Source organism: Rissa tridactyla, chromosome 4 (assembly GCF_028500815.1).
Source record: "Rissa tridactyla isolate bRisTri1 chromosome 4, bRisTri1.patW.cur.20221130, whole genome shotgun sequence".
Classification (NCBI taxonomy): Eukaryota; Metazoa; Chordata; class Aves; order Charadriiformes; family Laridae; genus Rissa; species Rissa tridactyla.
Window position 1 is genome coordinate 65,854,100 of NC_071469.1, and position 16,828 is coordinate 65,870,927.

General features: G+C 36.5%; 1 protein-coding gene across 2 annotated transcripts in view; it reads right to left on the bottom strand.

The window, feature by feature from the left end:
* Positions 1 to 299: 299 nt before the first annotated feature.
* The window catches only part of PPM1A (protein phosphatase, Mg2+/Mn2+ dependent 1A), a 35,500-nt gene continuing 18,971 nt past the window's right edge, over positions 300 to 16,828 (bottom strand). Inside the window, exons 4-6 of one of the 2 annotated variants that reach the window (XM_054198196.1) lie at positions 13,150 to 13,258; positions 10,608 to 10,665; positions 300 to 8,262 (exon numbers count right to left, since the gene is read on the bottom strand). In XM_054198196.1, coding sequence (XP_054054171.1) covers positions 8,233 to 8,262; positions 10,608 to 10,665; positions 13,150 to 13,258 — 197 coding nt within the window. In that variant the 3' untranslated portion in view covers positions 300 to 8,232. The remainder of the gene's footprint in view (positions 8,263 to 10,607; positions 10,666 to 13,149; positions 13,259 to 16,828) is intronic. The other variant, XM_054198197.1, reaches the window with a different exon arrangement.

The following is a 16,828-nucleotide window of genomic DNA, read 5'->3' on the forward strand; positions in this document are numbered from 1 at the left end:
CTAATTGATCCGTGGTTCTCTTGAAAACCCCAGACCAGGTGGCCTCTGGGGAACACCGTGGCAGAGCCAAGCACAAGCTGCTTTATCTTGGAATTTCAACATGTAAGGGGAAAAACAGTGAAAAGGGGGATTTTTATTACTGTGACTAACAAATGACCAAAATAGGCACTCAATATTCCATTTTAATGTAACTAGCTTGAATGAGAAAACTGAAGGAGGCCTCATAAGTTTGTAAATTAGTGACAATAAAACAGATGTGAAAATGTTTTATAGCATACAACTCAAATACACACACACAATGTAATTGCCTGTTTTATTTAGTGGAATTGCTTTTGTAGATTAGAAATATTTCCAATTCCCATTTACTCCAATGCAAACCTCCACCATCGACAGGCATAACGCAGTTTAACTGATTCCAAACCAAAAAAAAAAAAAAAAAAGAAAAGAAAAGAAAAAGAAAAGTACAATCTCAAATGTTAAGTTAGAAACTAAGTTCACACGTTTTCTTTGGGACCAGGAATCTGTACATAGTACAAAATATACATTTATTGAACTTTCTGTAAACATACAGTTTGAATTGTGTAAAACTGTAAATAGTGGGTGAACTATGTGGAGAATAATTTATTATATATTGTTATACATTCTACTTCAGGAAAATAGTTATGCTCTTGTATATTACTCTGTTAAATTTATAAATTCCATAATGAAACCGTGTAATCTGCAAACATGCTTTTCAAGCTTAAATCTCTCCATTCGTAACACACATTTATACAGGTCATCAATGAAAAAAGTTACACTTTCCACAAAATAGATATAAAGAGGTCATGAATTTTCTAAAAAGACAGGCACAGCATGTCACTACAAACGAGACTCTTATAATACGATGTGGAGTCAATTCTGTGAGAAGACAGGTGAAAACTCTCTAATTCAGCATGTTTGTACGTGGTCTTAGTAACAAGACAGATGCTCGAAACCAAAATCTCTGCTTTGACAGATTTATAAAGCAGCTGGTTCTGGAAATCAAAACTCACACTTTTCAAACATCCAGTATTCTCTGGCTAGGAGAATCCAGGCTTTTGTATTGTATTAACCCTTCGTCGCTGGTTTTCCGAGTAGTGAACTACACGGCACGATTTGCCAAGAACATTTGCATAATTCGGCACTTACTCCAAAAACTAGATTCCTGGCACCAAAGAGTTAGATGTGGTTAATAAATACAACTTAACTCTTGGTACTCAAGGTCATGCGAATCACACCATCATCAATAAAATGTACGCTAGGAAATCCCGACCTCCAGCATCAAAATCGTTGCACAGCATTAATCCGCAGACGCGTGGTAACAGGTACTGTAGCACCTCCCATACTGGGGACTCTGTTGTACAATGCCCAGTTCCCAAATAAAGAGTCTGGAAATTTCAAATGGCAGCAGACCTGCCAGTCTGGCATCAAACGCTCGGCAAGAATACAAAGCTCCCCTACAAACACCAACAAAGATCCTTTCAGTAGGTCCATCACTGGACACGGAGATAACGCTACATACACTCAGCACATTTATTCCTAGATTTTTAGGGTCTCACTCTTTCTCCACCCGGGTAACTCATTTTGGGTTTAATTCTTTTATTTGTTCTTTTCAGCTAAAAGCACTACATCAAAGACCGAACCTCTTAAATGGTGCCCCTCTGATGTTTTAAAAGAAAAAAATGCTGACTTCCATGTTTAAAGAACTATGAAACTGTTATCTCCAGTTAATCTAATATTTTGCTTTAACATTACTACCTTCTTCCCTTTTGGTTTTGAAAAGCTTTTTCAAAACCAAAACCGAATGAAGATTACATTTCTTTTTCATTGCAAGAAAAGCGGGACGGTTAAGGCTCCAACAATACATGTGCAAACTTTATATATTGTGAGTGAAGCTCCAACAATGTCAGCAGGACATACAGTATGTGCCAGATTTTCCCAAGACTAGCTTAATTTAAGTTTCCCCTCTAATTTGAACAAAAATACTATGCTTTGGCCTGAAATCACAACAATGAAAATTAAATCGGCTACTCTGTATCACAGTAATCAGACTGGGTTGAATTCAGTAACACTAGTAAAATTAAACTCCGGACCATAGTCTACCGCCATTGATAGAAGTAAAAGTACGTAATGGTTTATGACCCGCCAGTCTCAGTTTTCTCATTTTTATACTCAAGGATATTTCTCAAAAGAAATAATGGCACCTCCTTCAACCCTGGAGGCTTACTCACAATACGTATTGAGAGTCCTGTCTACTTTAGCTGTAAAAAAACCACACTCCCCCCAGCTCTTCAGAGCCATACAGTTAATGGAAGCAAAAAATGAATTTCAGTTTTAGCTCAATGTTACTGAGTGCGCTGAGAAGTGCAGATGTAGTGCTCTTAAAGGAAAATGTTACTGTCTGACACAGCACTCACCCTTGCAAATAAATGGCTGGTTACACAGGAGTAAGGACCATTGGTTTTATTCTTCCTTTTGGGGGGAAAAAGAAAGAAAAAAGTAGATGCCTAGTCATATTTTAAAAAGCATTTGGGCAGGAATCAGTACGAATTACGTGTAAAAATCTGGATAGACATAAACCAATTTAATTTATAGTCTAGAAATCTGACCTGTCATCCCACCTCTACTGAAGTTTTAACACTTTCAGAATAGACCTAGTTCATTAATTCTATAAAAGGCATTTTTAGACTTAAGCCCACTTTCCCAAGTTTTGTGGTTGCAAAGGTTAGGGAGTTGTTGGTGCATGTAAAGCAAGCCTCCCCCAAAACCCTTCCCTAAGACACAATTATCACTCCTGTTCTCTTAGCTTGGAAGAAAAGACTTTAGAAAGAGCGTCTACAGGAGGGGAAAAGCCCTAGATCTGGTTTACTGCTACTCAAAAGGAACATCAAGAAAAAACATAGATAAAGCAAGGAATATGCACAGAGCCTAGGTCACTATAGGTCAACAACTCTGACACCATCAGGAGATCAAAGCTTCAGATGTTTTTTTCACCTATTAAGCAAATAGTAGAAATTTGTGGAGATTTTTCTGGAACCAAGTTTGCAGTGGGAGATAATGTAAACTCAACTTTTAGCACGCTGTGTGTTTTTTTTTTTTTTTTTTTTTTTTTAACTTGAAAGCATGTAGTGGTCCATGAGAATAAAGAAAAGCTTTAAGTTTTCCTACAGCTTCTTGAACTGCTGCCACAGCCATTCTTGAACAAATGTCACTGCCCAGGTGACTGCTACCTCATTTACAAAGCAACATTATTAAGCAAAATAGGGCTTGGAAGAGGTTCAGGAGGTGCACAGCTGGGTCTGCAGAGACCGGCAGACTCTGCGAGCAGTGCACAGAGACAGCTCAGACAGAGCTCACCAAAAGATCGGACCCTCTAATCAGTATTTCACAGACAGATCAGTCAAAAGTACTTAGCCCCAGATTGTTACTTCTAAATTTTGCTCCATTTTTACAGTTAATAACAGGAATCACATTCATTTTATGCACTGCAGCATCCTAGAATCCCATATGTGGAGCCTCTTTTTACCACTTAAGAGTTAAAAAAAAAAAAAATAATCTATCCAGCCAAGTAGAGACTTTACACCCTGTATTGATATATAAAGGCTTGAGTTGTGATCATCTCAAACACACACAGCTGTAGGAACAAGGAGCTACATCTAGGAGACGTTATTTTCACACCTCATGGCACAGAGTAACAATTCATTTTCTACAGAAAACTGTCCAATACAGCTCTATAGCTCTACACAGCTTTGCTGTTTCTGAACCTATGCAAGGTAAATCAGGTTCGCATTAAAATACTGTATTTGCCAAATGGTGAGGAAAAGGGTAACATTTTACAAAAGGTTAGCCTGTTATGGACACTGCCAAGTTTAAATATCAAGAAATTTAAGTGTATCGAGTCATTTGTGCATAGAAGCAACTCAAGGAGGTGCAGGTAGAGATGAAGGTGAACATCTCAGCATGATGAAATCCTGATGTACACTGAAAAAGGTAAACTGTAACAACCATTATCATTAACTTAATTGTGGCAGCCGTGCTGTCTATCCCACAGGACTGAGGTACATACATCTAGAGAAAGTGAACAGAAAGTAAGTTTGTCAACACGGAACTCATACATAAGAGGACACTAAACCCAAAGTCTCACAATTCCAGTTTTAAGAAAAAGAATGTTTACCAACACAAAACATTTGTCGTAAGTATAGAGTGGAGAAAGATCTGCAAAGGCTTCGATACTCCCTACATAGGTCAATCATTAATCTGTACTTAGGGCCTGGTTTCCCAAGTTGTGGCAAAAAGGGGCGGTGCAACCATTCCTTTACTCTCAGTCCCGTCTCCCCACTCTGCATCTTGCTCTCAATCCAGCTATGGGATGCTGATACATCAACTTACCCACCTGAAGAGTACAGCCGTTTGGGGCTTTTTTCCCCCCTCTTAACTGCACAGCCATGAAAACACGACTGCTGGCACAAAAAGGGCAAGCTTATAGCAGTGGCTTAGCCTTGATACAAGTTGACCATGAAACCATATCCTTAGTTCATAAACTACTAAAAAGTGAAATGCAATAGGAAGTCTATCCTATCCCAGTGTAACAAATTGAGATGAGATTCTTATCAGGGAATCAATTGAAGTGAAAATTCTTCCCTAATTTTCTTAAATCACCGCTTCGAGTTATTGAACTGAGCAAAATGACTCAGATTTTAACCTATGCAGTTCAGACAGTACCAGCTTTGCAATAAACAACTTAATGGATGCTGACGTCAGTTTATCCTAAGCAGACATTAAAATGAATAGCTTCGTCACCTGCATGAACGATCAAGGTAAGTGCTACTATCACTCATCGGCTGCTTAATATTCATCAGGCATCTTGCTAGTATGACACAACCTAGGATTACCGCCGTTCAGTGTAGTTTAAGGACAAGCAGATGAAACTTCTCTCCCCAATTCTGACTTCTACTGGAAGATTAAAGTGAATGATAGCCACGCGTCAAGGCCTTTGTGGTGCTGCTCCCTGGGTAGGTAAGAGCAAGCCAGCTGAAAGATTCATAACCTGCACAGGACCTGCAGGCTCCTGCCCCACCACATGTATCAGGGACTCTATTGATACAATGGATTTACAAAGCCTTGCAAATCTAGGACCCTATTTAACGTAATTGCATTTAGTTAATCCAACATTTGTTTTAAAATGCATTTTAGAAGCCTCTGTCTTGAACATATTTCAATGCTGAATTAGCGAGGATTAACTGAAACAGTTGTTTATAAAGCAGTACAGGTATTCTCCCAGAAGCATCAGTGGAAACATTTAATCTGACTATAACAAAACTCACAGAAACCGAAGCCAGTGAAGCTGTCCGATGTAGAAGGAAAACAAAGTTGCATGGCATACCAAGCAAAGTAGCTTTACAAATCTCATTTCCTTTTAAAAACAAGCAAATTGGGACCATCCTATTTGAACACGTATTTAAAAATACATCTTTTAACATCACACAATTTTCATGTTTGTCACACAGGAATCTTTTTCCAAGATGGAAATAAATAGCACAAAATACTTTAAAAAAAAATTGCTGCCTTGCCCCTGAGGTGCTAATGTTTTTAGCATTTAAAAAAAAGTTTCTGGTGCAAGAAGGAGATGCACAAAGGTGCAAAAGTGCCTTTTTCTTTTCAGAGCAGTGAAAAGTACAGCTTACCTTTTTTCTAGGATGCTTTATATACTTAATTCGTATATATTTTAATCAAAATCTGTATCTAAAATGGCAGTGTTTATGCATACATAATAGATTCAGTGCTCTGACCTCATCGAAATGCTGAACATCGGCAGGAGAGAGAAAGGCCTGAAACGGGCTTTCTTCTGCTACCCTCAAACCTAGTTACATCGCCTGTAGCAATAGCAGAATTATTTTCTTTCTAACCTTTAGGAGACCTCATAAGAGGAGGCTTCAAATATATCATTTGTCACTGAGGCAGTTCAAGCGATTATAGTTTGAAGTATGGCTTTTCACACCACAGTTTTGCTTCCAATTTTTAAAGTTTAAAACTCAAAGGTTCCACAGTCCAGTTCGAGGTTTTGCAGCTCCCAAAACTAAACTTTAGTCTCTATGAAAAAGGACAGAACTTTTATCTGCCTCGTCCTAAATTAGGTTTAGCTTTTTGAACTAATACGCCATGTATTATTAAATATGCTTGTTAATTAGGTGCCTGTGAAGCTATAACTTAACATTATTATAGTCTTGCACTCTACAACAAAATTAGACATTTTAAGCATTTATTCATAGGTAGGTAAGGAACTGGTTCTTAAGCAAAAATTGCTATAAATTTATAAATACAAATAGTGCTTATGTTTTCTTCATTCATGCTTGAACAGATTACAAACTGAATACAATGAAGTTACGTTTAAGCACTCCACACAGACAAGAGGGATAAAAGAAAAGTTTGCTGGTATATACTATACTTAGTTCCAAGACACTATAAGTTACTTTTTCACTGTTCAGTGTTCCCTAACTCTGCATTAGTTTTAAGGCTATATATACAAATATGTATATTTCAAAGTTAGGGAAAGACAAGTACAGCAAAATGCATTGTACTACATTTTCCTATCAAAAAGTAATTATACACCAAGTTTTGATTCTGTTTAACTGCAGTAAATGTTACAATCTACTTGTTATACTGATTTTCCTTTTGGGGAATCTGCCTACTAAATGAGTAAACTACATATTACAATATTCTCAACCAAAAAGACAATACAAGGTGCACAAAACAGCAGTTTTGCAAACACGACTGACTTGAAAACAGAATTTTTTTATGCTCAATGGGAGAAAGCTAAGCTTAAATCAAATTAGTTTATTATCTTATAAAATTTTAAATTAGAATTTTAAACAACGAACAGTTAAATACTGTCAACATGCTATATCTCAAATCACAAGTACTGTTTAACCACTAGTCTCATTCTATGTAAGTGGGTCAATTAAAAACACACACCATAAAACGTTAAAGATTGTCAGGCTTTGACAAATGTATTTTTATCAAACAGTAGGCAAATTCAAACCAATGCACATTTTCAGTGGGGAGGGGAAAAAAAAAAGCAACACCACCAAAAAGCCTGAAAAAACTCACCCTTGTAAAAAACAGGGTAACGGATTAATCCCACATCATCCTTTAGCATATGGCTATGTCTTGAGCAATAATCAAAATCCTTCCCATTTTAAAAATGGGCTACCAATTAATAAAAATATTTTTCCACAAGTAAAATATCATTTACAATGGCACTGATATTTTAAAAGGCAGGAAAAAAGGAATTACACATTTATGGATAAATTTCTTGTTTGTTAAATCAAGCTTTATTGATAAAATGGAATTCAAAGTATTTTACTTGGAACAGCAGCAGACCCAGCCAATCAGGATTGTAAAAATGTTGCAGACTCCTACTATATGTAGAAAGCTGCCTGTTCGTGCTCAGTGATTAGTAGTTTCAGGTAAGGGTTAATGAAAAAAGAGGTGCAAGGAATCAAGGCATTCTAATCCCAAGGTTCGTACGCCTATGAACGCGGCACTATTAATAGGACATGATTTAACTCCCACTGAAGTCAAAAATCAAACTCCCTTTGACTCAATGTGAGAGTAGGAGTGCATCCAAGAAAATGATATACATTTTTTGAAGAATGTGCACTACTCTTAGTTGTTTTTCCATTGCCAAGCAAATTCACACACTGTAACTTCTGGTAAGTTGCCCACAAGTTCACCTGTCATATAAAGCAAAAAAATATCTTTACAGTTTTGTGCACCTCTCGAGCACCTAGCTGGCTAGGCTGCTGGTCCTTGCAATCCAAAACCACAACATGAATTTAAAGGGATATATATTGTTGCATCACACAAGCCAAACATTTCTTCTAACCTTTATAGTGATTTAAAGCAGTTCATAATTAAATATGAGCATTTTGTACAAAGACAATTGCACTTTACAAAAACAAAATCATACAACATAAATTGCTGGAGTCTGATTTACAACATGAATTATGGTTTGAAATCACGTTTACAGAAGTCTGTTTTACAAAAAAGATCAGTTCCTGGGCTACATGTCGTACTGCTGTAGTCACTCTCACCAACACATCATATTCCCTTCTTTAATTAAGGTGGAGGATGGATGTTAAGAAGGGTCACTGAGGTTGGGCTGCACTTCCATCTGAAGGATGAAACGTGAACTCCACAGCTAGATGAGCAGTTTTACCACATATCATCAGTTGAGGCAGAGTCCTTAAAGAAAAAAGAAGGAACCCTTTAAAGTCTGGAGTGCCCATAGTTACAGCAGTTTCTGGATAATCCAGACGGAAAAGGGTAAAGACTTAAATCATTTTAGGAGTCTGTTTTCTCTCCCCTTTCAGAAACAGCATTTAAGGAGTACGTAAAAATCACATATGCTTAATTAGCGTATTAGTACTAAGACCTTTCAAAACCTCTCCAAGTGTTTTATAATAGCCTTATCAATCCTCAAAACACTATCCTAGGAACATTATTCAAAAGCATTCCGAGAGTAGACAGAAGTAATACAAAATAGATGCACTTACTACACAGGTGCATTAAAGAGCAGGATGTGCCTCGTGCCATTTGTTATCATCATTACCATCTTTTGTGTTTTCAACCCTCCCTCAATGCATAGGATGATACAGTCATCAACTGACACCCTGCTGTAATTCAGATCAATCAAAACACTTATAATTTAAGGTTAGAGAAGTGCAGTTTGGGCAACTGCAGGAAACCCTAATTTTGGGTGGTAATAAAACCACAAGGAGAAAAAAAAGAATATTTAAGAAAAAAATGGGAAGCAGAGACATGCTGTGCTCTAAATCATAACCGTATGGCCACACTACATGGCATTACAACCATGCATCCAATACCTGAGCACCCCTAAAATTTGGTCCATCTGGACCCACAGGCAAGAGTGGATTTTGTGTAACTGTCACACCCCTGAAAAATGTTTAACCGATTCCTGCTATCAGTTAAAAAAAAAAATCTTAGTACAAATTGAATTTTTAATTCTAGTAAGTGTTTTTTAATCCATTTGCCTTTGTGTCACGTCCGTTTCCTTTTCCCTTGCTTAGACTGTTCTATATTCAGCCTTCTCTAACTGCCTCATCAGTTGGGTTCACAGGTTAACACCACAACTGAGAAGTGGGACCACAGCTCGGTAGCTGAGCAACAGCCAAGTCAGGAGCAGAGGCATCAGAGAAAACTGCTTTTGTACAGCAGTCTTCAGTTGTTTCAGCATTACCTGCTACCTTCCCCTAAGTAATTAAGGGCCATGATGGGCTTTAACAGCAGCGTATGCTGGTGCTTCCAAAGCTATACTTACTCCCTTATCATTACTAAGACTGCAGGAGGTAGAAATATTACTCCTCTTTAAAAGTACTGCCTTACTGATTCCTTCAAGAGAAGAGAGGCTAATTAAATCTCTAGCAATGCCACATATGACAATTTCTTAGCACTAAAGTTCTGCACCCTTCATTCAAACTTGCACACGGAATTCACTACAAACCATAAAGAACAGTTGGCACGGAGGTGTAGTAAAAAAAAAACAACCACCCAATCAAAATCACTAAAATAACCCTTTGCAGAAGTACCACCTCCAGTTTTTTCTTCAAGACCAGAAGTAGCAAAGGAGAGCAATTATATGAAAGACCAAAATGGTTGTGTTTGTTTCAAGTGCAAGGATGAAGAATAAAAGCAGTAGTGAGTAAAAACGCAGGAGCTGCATGCCAACTATTCAGTATGTAAATTTCTGTATCCAAGTTGCCAACTTCACCACAAAACAAAGAAGTTTGTGTACCGTACATCTGTAGAACAGTAACATACTATAGAATGTATTCTGAAGATAAAGCATCCTCTTTCAGTCACTATTTAGGAATTTTTATTTTAAAGATATGAGAACTGCCAAATAAACTAGCACCCAGTTGTAAAGCCAACACACAATTCTTTATGTCTGGATGCATTTCACCTCTGTCACATCTAAGCATGTAATTTTTGCTGATAGGTAAAGGGTCAATTTAACTCCTTTATGAAGTACAGCGCTTTTGGCGACAGAACGCTGTTTCTAGTGATCTAACTGCAATTGGGATCACTGTTCATATTTGACAGTTTTGGCTTTTTCCCCCCCCACTGACAGAGGATTCATGTCACCCTGATCACTGATATATAAGAACCTCAACTGCATACTTGCTGTAAGATGCGCTATGCTTAAGAATACAAACACTTACATGGTCCATTTTGAAAATTAATATATCGTTATATTTATAAAAATTATTTATATCCTTAAAGCTGATTAATCACTCTTTGCACTGTTTGGCAGGAAAGCATTTAGAAGCCCAGGCAGGATTGAAATAATGAAATTCCAGAGAACAAATGAACCAACCATACTGAAGTTTTGAGACTATGATCAGAAGGCGGCAGCAGAAAACATTTATAAAGCATAGTCCGAAGCGCACAACACTATTGCTTCTTTGGGGAAAGGGGTCCTTTAACTAGAACTAGAAATATGTTTCTTTACAAAAACACTAAAATAATTGGGGTGGGGGGAAAGACAATGTAAGAGAAAGGATACTTACAGTATCATCATTCCTGTAGGGGTTCAGTCTGTTATAAACAGCTTCAATCACACTCCGTCTAGAGCAAAAAAAACCCACAAGATTGTAAGGTTGTGTCTTTTTTTCTTTTTTTAAAGTCAAATTCCCTAAGTACAATTTTAATTTAAAATGCAAACTTTAAGAAGTTTCAAATTCATAGAATCAAGTTTACTGCCAAGTTAGCACTAAGTGTCATTAAATACTGAACACAACTACCATACCCTTTAAAACCTCTAGGTTCAAGAAAAACAAGGCTGAATACCACTCAAGAGTTCAGCAGGAGAAGAGCACAACCTGTCATTCAGATGAGGCTTCGATGCTGCTTGATGCTATGTCTCTTGACTTTGAAAAAGGGCGTCAGAAAACTTGACGGACGTTGAATGCCCTGGTGATTTGTGTATCTGACGAACGCTGCAGTAGTACTTCATGTATTATGGCACTTTTATAGGAGAATAGTGTGTTTTTTATTTTCTGGATGCACAAAAATTGCATTCTGAAATATGTTTTTGTTTGTGTTACATCCTGAAATGTACTTTCCAGGTGCAAACCTGGAAAAAAAATCACTTCTGAAGCAATACTCTTTTACAATAAAATGTCCAATACTCTCCTGCAACCTTTCTCAAAAAAAGATTATAAACTGCAAATAGCAGTCTTCTGTATTGGATCTAAGAATTTTGTCTGGTAAAAAATATTTAAAAATTAATTTAATCATCTTGACAGTTTCCTCCTTTAAAAAAAATTTGCTTAGCATATTTAAGATAGCTTGAAATTAATTTTTGCCTCTGGGATTCTTGGCTTCTCTAATATTGATAGAAACATTGATAGGAAATACACTGATAAAATCTTAACAGAAAAATTGCAAACAACATGTAATTGAGTTGTTTTTTTCAAACACAGGGTGAAAAGGTTTTCTCTAAAACTGATACTCAAAAAAACCCAATGCGAGGCTGAAAGATGAGGAAACTTTTGCCTTACCCAGGATATAAGGAAACAACTCTAGAGGGGGAGCAGGAAGGAAAGAGGGGAGTAGAAGACAGGAATTATAGATCGGACTTTAAAAGCAACTTTCTTCCAGATCCCCCTCTGCAGACCAAGTGTAATGAAGTAGCAGACTTAACTGTGATACAAAACAAACTTCAAAGAACAACTGCTCATGCATGCATGCAGAGCAATCACAAAGGAATGCATCAGAAGAAAAAAGCAGATGATAGGTTTTATAATCATCCCGTAACACTGAGAAGTCAGGAACTACCATGCAGCAGTACAAACGTCATAGCGAATGGCTATAGGGCATGGAAAGAGAGGCTGAATTCAAAGCAATAAAAACAAGCAATTACATACAAAGTACATTGCACATATGAACTGGAAAGTTTCTGTTATCTTTCAAGAAATAGGTATCTTCGATTCTAAATAAAGGCAGTTTTCTTGAAAAGCATTATTTTCCTTCCAAATTGGCAGCAGTAGTTTGAATTTTGCTAACATCTAATTAAATCCATACTTCTATAAATCCCTGTTCAAACCAGCATCGCTAAGACACAAAATCCCATGGAAGTCAATCACTTCAACACTTCCTCACAACCACGATGCTACCGCTAGCCAAAGGAGACTGAGAAAAATCAATTTATATGCCATATTTCATTAGTAACTGGCTCATCAATACTTCACGACTACAGCAACACATCCTAAACAGGTGCTGCTATTATATACAAAATTGCCGTATCTTCTTTTAGAGTCAAACAGTTCAAATAAGAACAATTTTGTTTTGTAGAAGTCGTCTTTACAGTTCAATTAGCATTTATTCAATTACATACCTAGAGTCTTCATGTTGTGGTGTAACAACATAAAAATCATACTCTGAAGGGTTAAAAAATATAGTCCGTACCATATGTGCCCAATCCATTTTAACACAGCACAGGTTCATGAACAATCTTTTGATCCAAAAAGCACTTGGTTTGGTGTGCAAACAAGCTGAGTACATTACTTCCTTAAAGACTGCACATCAACTTGAGAAGGCACAGGGCATCAACACTGAACTCTTCAAGGACAAAGCCAGTCTATATAGAGGTGTAAATTTAACTTCCCACTTTTCTAGATAGAAAGCAAACTTTTAAGCAATTACAACATTGCTTTAGCTACAGACAAGAAAAGAAAGCCGCCAAGCAAAACATCATATGCATATCACTTCTTGTCAAAGTGTAGCACTACTAAAGTCAGTGCATTATTTTTGCACCTTCAAATGTAGCCTCCCACCCAGACAACCCAGTTAATTACAGAAAACACACTCAGGCCACCCTTAAAAAATCCTCATTCCTTCCCAAAACTACAGTTTGACATTTAACTTTAGTAGCGATTCATAGTTAACTCTTGTTATGCCTGTCCTTTTCATTCAGAACAACTGAGTAATAAAAATAGCAGAACAGATCTTTGTCTAGTACCCTTCTTCCCTCCCCCCACTTTTAAGAGTGGCCTTACAGTTAAGTTTCGATTTAAATCAAAAACCACATTTACATCAATGTGAACTCACTTGCTTGCCAATTCACCCCCTGGCGGGAGGTTTGGGATGCTCTCAGTTGCTAACGTACGCATCACGTGGACTAAGTCTGGGACTCCTTCACCCTGCTTCTTTATGATCTCTGGGAATCAGAAGTACTTTTTTTGTAAGTGCAGTCCAAATTTAACTTAAAAAGATTGAAACACTCAGTTTTATAAAAAGGCAGCTTAACTTCTGTTAATATGTATTAAAAAAAAAAAAAGATGACAGACCATATTCAACATGGCAATTGTTAACTTTGGTTCCTTAAGAAAAAGAACCTGTAACAGATTTGACAAAGATATACTGCTAACTGCTAACATGCACACTGGTTGTAGAGATACACAGCTACCTAATAAAAGTGTGAAAAAAGTCTTTAATGGCTTTCCCATTATACATTAGGTATAATAGAAGATGTAATATCTTCCCAGCAAAATGCCCTAGGTACGAGGCAGATATTAACATCAGCTTTATCACTGCAACAGAAGGTAAAAGATTATCATCATCATAGAAAGCATAATATTTTCAAGAAACAAAAGGTTAGACACATTAAAAATAACTCCCATGGCTGTACATATATTAGCCAATACATGTACCTCACTGCATTACATCAAAATGCAAATTTTAAGAGCTATTAGATACAAATTAAAAGCCTGGGACATCACATCTAAGAAACAGTTCCATCCTCAGTCACTTAGGGGATATGTGAATATTGGGCAGTTATTTAAAGCTGATCCACTCCAACTTCTGGGTGAAGAGAATCTGTACTGTAGCTACAGTCCCATTCTCTAAGAAATCAATTCTTTAACTTTATTGTTAGACCTGGTTTTGCTTATTTTCTTTCCCCAAGTCATAAGCACACAATTTTATTTGAACTCGAGATTTCACACCATACCACCCCTGAAGAGTCACTCTTTAAATAGGGATTTTATGAAATTTGAAGAACAAGCACATTTTTTAAAATGCATCTTATCAGTTTCTCTGTAAACATGAGCTCTTAGAAATTATAAGAGTTATGAATTATTAAGACTTGGTGCTCTTGATCTTCAAATGAATACTGCAGCACACATACAATAATGTGTACCTAAGCGCATACATATATATATACACATGCACATACATATACGCACACTATTCTTCATGTAATAAAGCATTTATGCAGCTTGAAAAGTACTTGGAATTCATCAATACCGCTTTTGAAAAATACTCTAGCATTCGGTTTTTGCCCTAAGTGATAACTCCAGAAGAGCAAACCAAGCTTCCATTTTACAATTTAATTAGTGAGATAAGGCACATTAAAAGCTTTTAAAACCAGCATGTATCCAGTCCTTTTTAGTTAAAAAAATAATTAAAAACAACAATGGTGAGCTACTTTTTGTGCATGTAATGCTTTTTCAGGGCTCTGTGTGTTTACAAAAGCATCAGCTCTGTTTTGCAGTCAGGCTGTGTAAATTATTTGCAAGGTACAGTGGAAACACTGTCTAGCCCTCAACCAGTGTCAAACTCTGCAACATAAGCTTTAAGCTGCTTACTTCAAAACCTACATTTTAAGTATGTCACCACACACCGCAGACACCTCAAAAAACCCCTTGCCATTTCCTCAAAATCTATAGCCAAAATTAATTTTACCATCTAGTATTTAGTAAATAAATAATCTAACACTTAAGTCTTAAATCTGAATAAGAAGCAAAGATCTCAGATTTGGTTTGCCAAGTTCCTTTATTGTGCAATTTTGAACATCTAGTATATTCTACATTGTGCTAGTGCTAAAGTTCTGCTGTACAAAAATAAGGAATTTATAGTTTACCTATGCTACACAGTTTCACAACCTGTAACTGCAGTACATTTAACATACAGTCTCCACTAAAGGAATACATTTATATTTTGATAAAACTATAGATACAGACTGAATGAACACTGAAGACACAACAAATGGAGTCGGTCTGCTAGCTGTGTTTAATTTATTGGAATTGTCTTCTTCCAATACATCTTATAACCCTCCCCCCAAGCTTTAATTTATTTTTAAACCTTCTACACATTTTCATGGCATCAAGTACTGGAAAAATGTACTTACAATCCTAAAATAAAGGATTCAAAACATATCTGCTTTTTCATATTCTGAATGGGAATTCCACACAAAGTTTAAGAAAAAGCCAGAGCTTTGATTTTGTGAAAATAAAGGGAAGACCATATAACAGCTAACTTCAAGTTATTTCTCTCTCTATAGGTATATATATTGCAAGAATTACCTACTACGGAATGTTTTTATGTAAAAAACTGAAAACAGAAAAAAGATAGACCAGTTTCTTTTTAGAGTCAACACATCAATAACATGTATTAGTGCAAATAATAGCAAAACATTTTGGAATGACTGATTGCTTCTACCATGAAGTTCACATGATCTTTTAGGAGTAACACACTGAGTTACTGCAAGTAACAGCACAAAGATGCTTTCCCACACTTGCTGCTTCTACCATTATTATTTATTGTAGCTCTAAGTCTGGACCATAAACACATCAAAATTTATAAAAGGAGAGTCCTAGGTGGCATGGTAAGTAGAAGACTTTCTACGTTTTTTAAAAATCCAAATCGCCTCTCCTTACTCAAGATGAACATTAGCACTAAGCCCTATTCAGTCTTAAAATCTGCACTACTTCTTGACAGTATAAGGATATACTCTGGGCTGAGGGAATAAAAGTACAACCAGAAAAAAATGTGCGTTAGTTAGCATCAAGTTGCAGTACTTGTTGGACTACACTGAGTACTGAAGTGCATAAAAAATACATAATATGCATTTTCATAAAGTTTCTATTTTAATCAATTTTAACTTTAAATTGATATTACAGATTAGTAAGATCATTCTAAAAGTACCCTTTACATTTTCGAGTTCCTTCAGCTGAAGATTAGGCTTTTAAAGCTAAGCACCGCCATTCTTAAAGTATCCTAGGATAACAGCAAGATGTAGTGTTGAAAGTTTCAGATGCTGTAGCAGTCGTACCTTAGTAGCCAATACTATGTTATCCATTTCCACCAGGAAACAATTTAACTGCATAAGAATTACGTCAAGCGTAACAAAGTTAATCAACTCCTGTTCTTAAAGTTCTGCTTTAGTTCGGCCTCTCAACTTCCCGCCTGAGTAAGACCTGGAAGTCCAAATTCTGCACGCAGCTGATACAAATCACTGCTGGGCTCAATAGTGTTTACTACATATTCATTAATTTAAATAGTGTCTTTGTGCAACAATAGACAAAAGACTGAGGACAACTCTAGAAAAAGAAGCAAAAGCCCTTGAGGGGAAGTACAATGAATTTCCTCAAGTTGTTCAGACAACATCCCATTAAGTTAGTATTAAAGTGCTTTATAACTACATACAGAATCCTTCTACCTCTATGCAAGAATCACACTTTGCTCATTCCAGAAATTTGGTATTTGTATAAATGCAAAGTACTGGCAGCCAAATTCATTGTATGTACCATAATCACATGCAGTTCCAGTGTTCAGGTTCTTCATTTACAAAATGAATTGTCTGTACAAAAATGTCAGCTTTCCTCATTGTACCCCATGAATATTACAATGAGACCAGCTGAAAGTGCAGCCTTAACTTGAACATATTTTCATACTCTAGGTCATGAGTTTGTCTGAACTCAGACAAAACATCTCAGATACGAAGGTA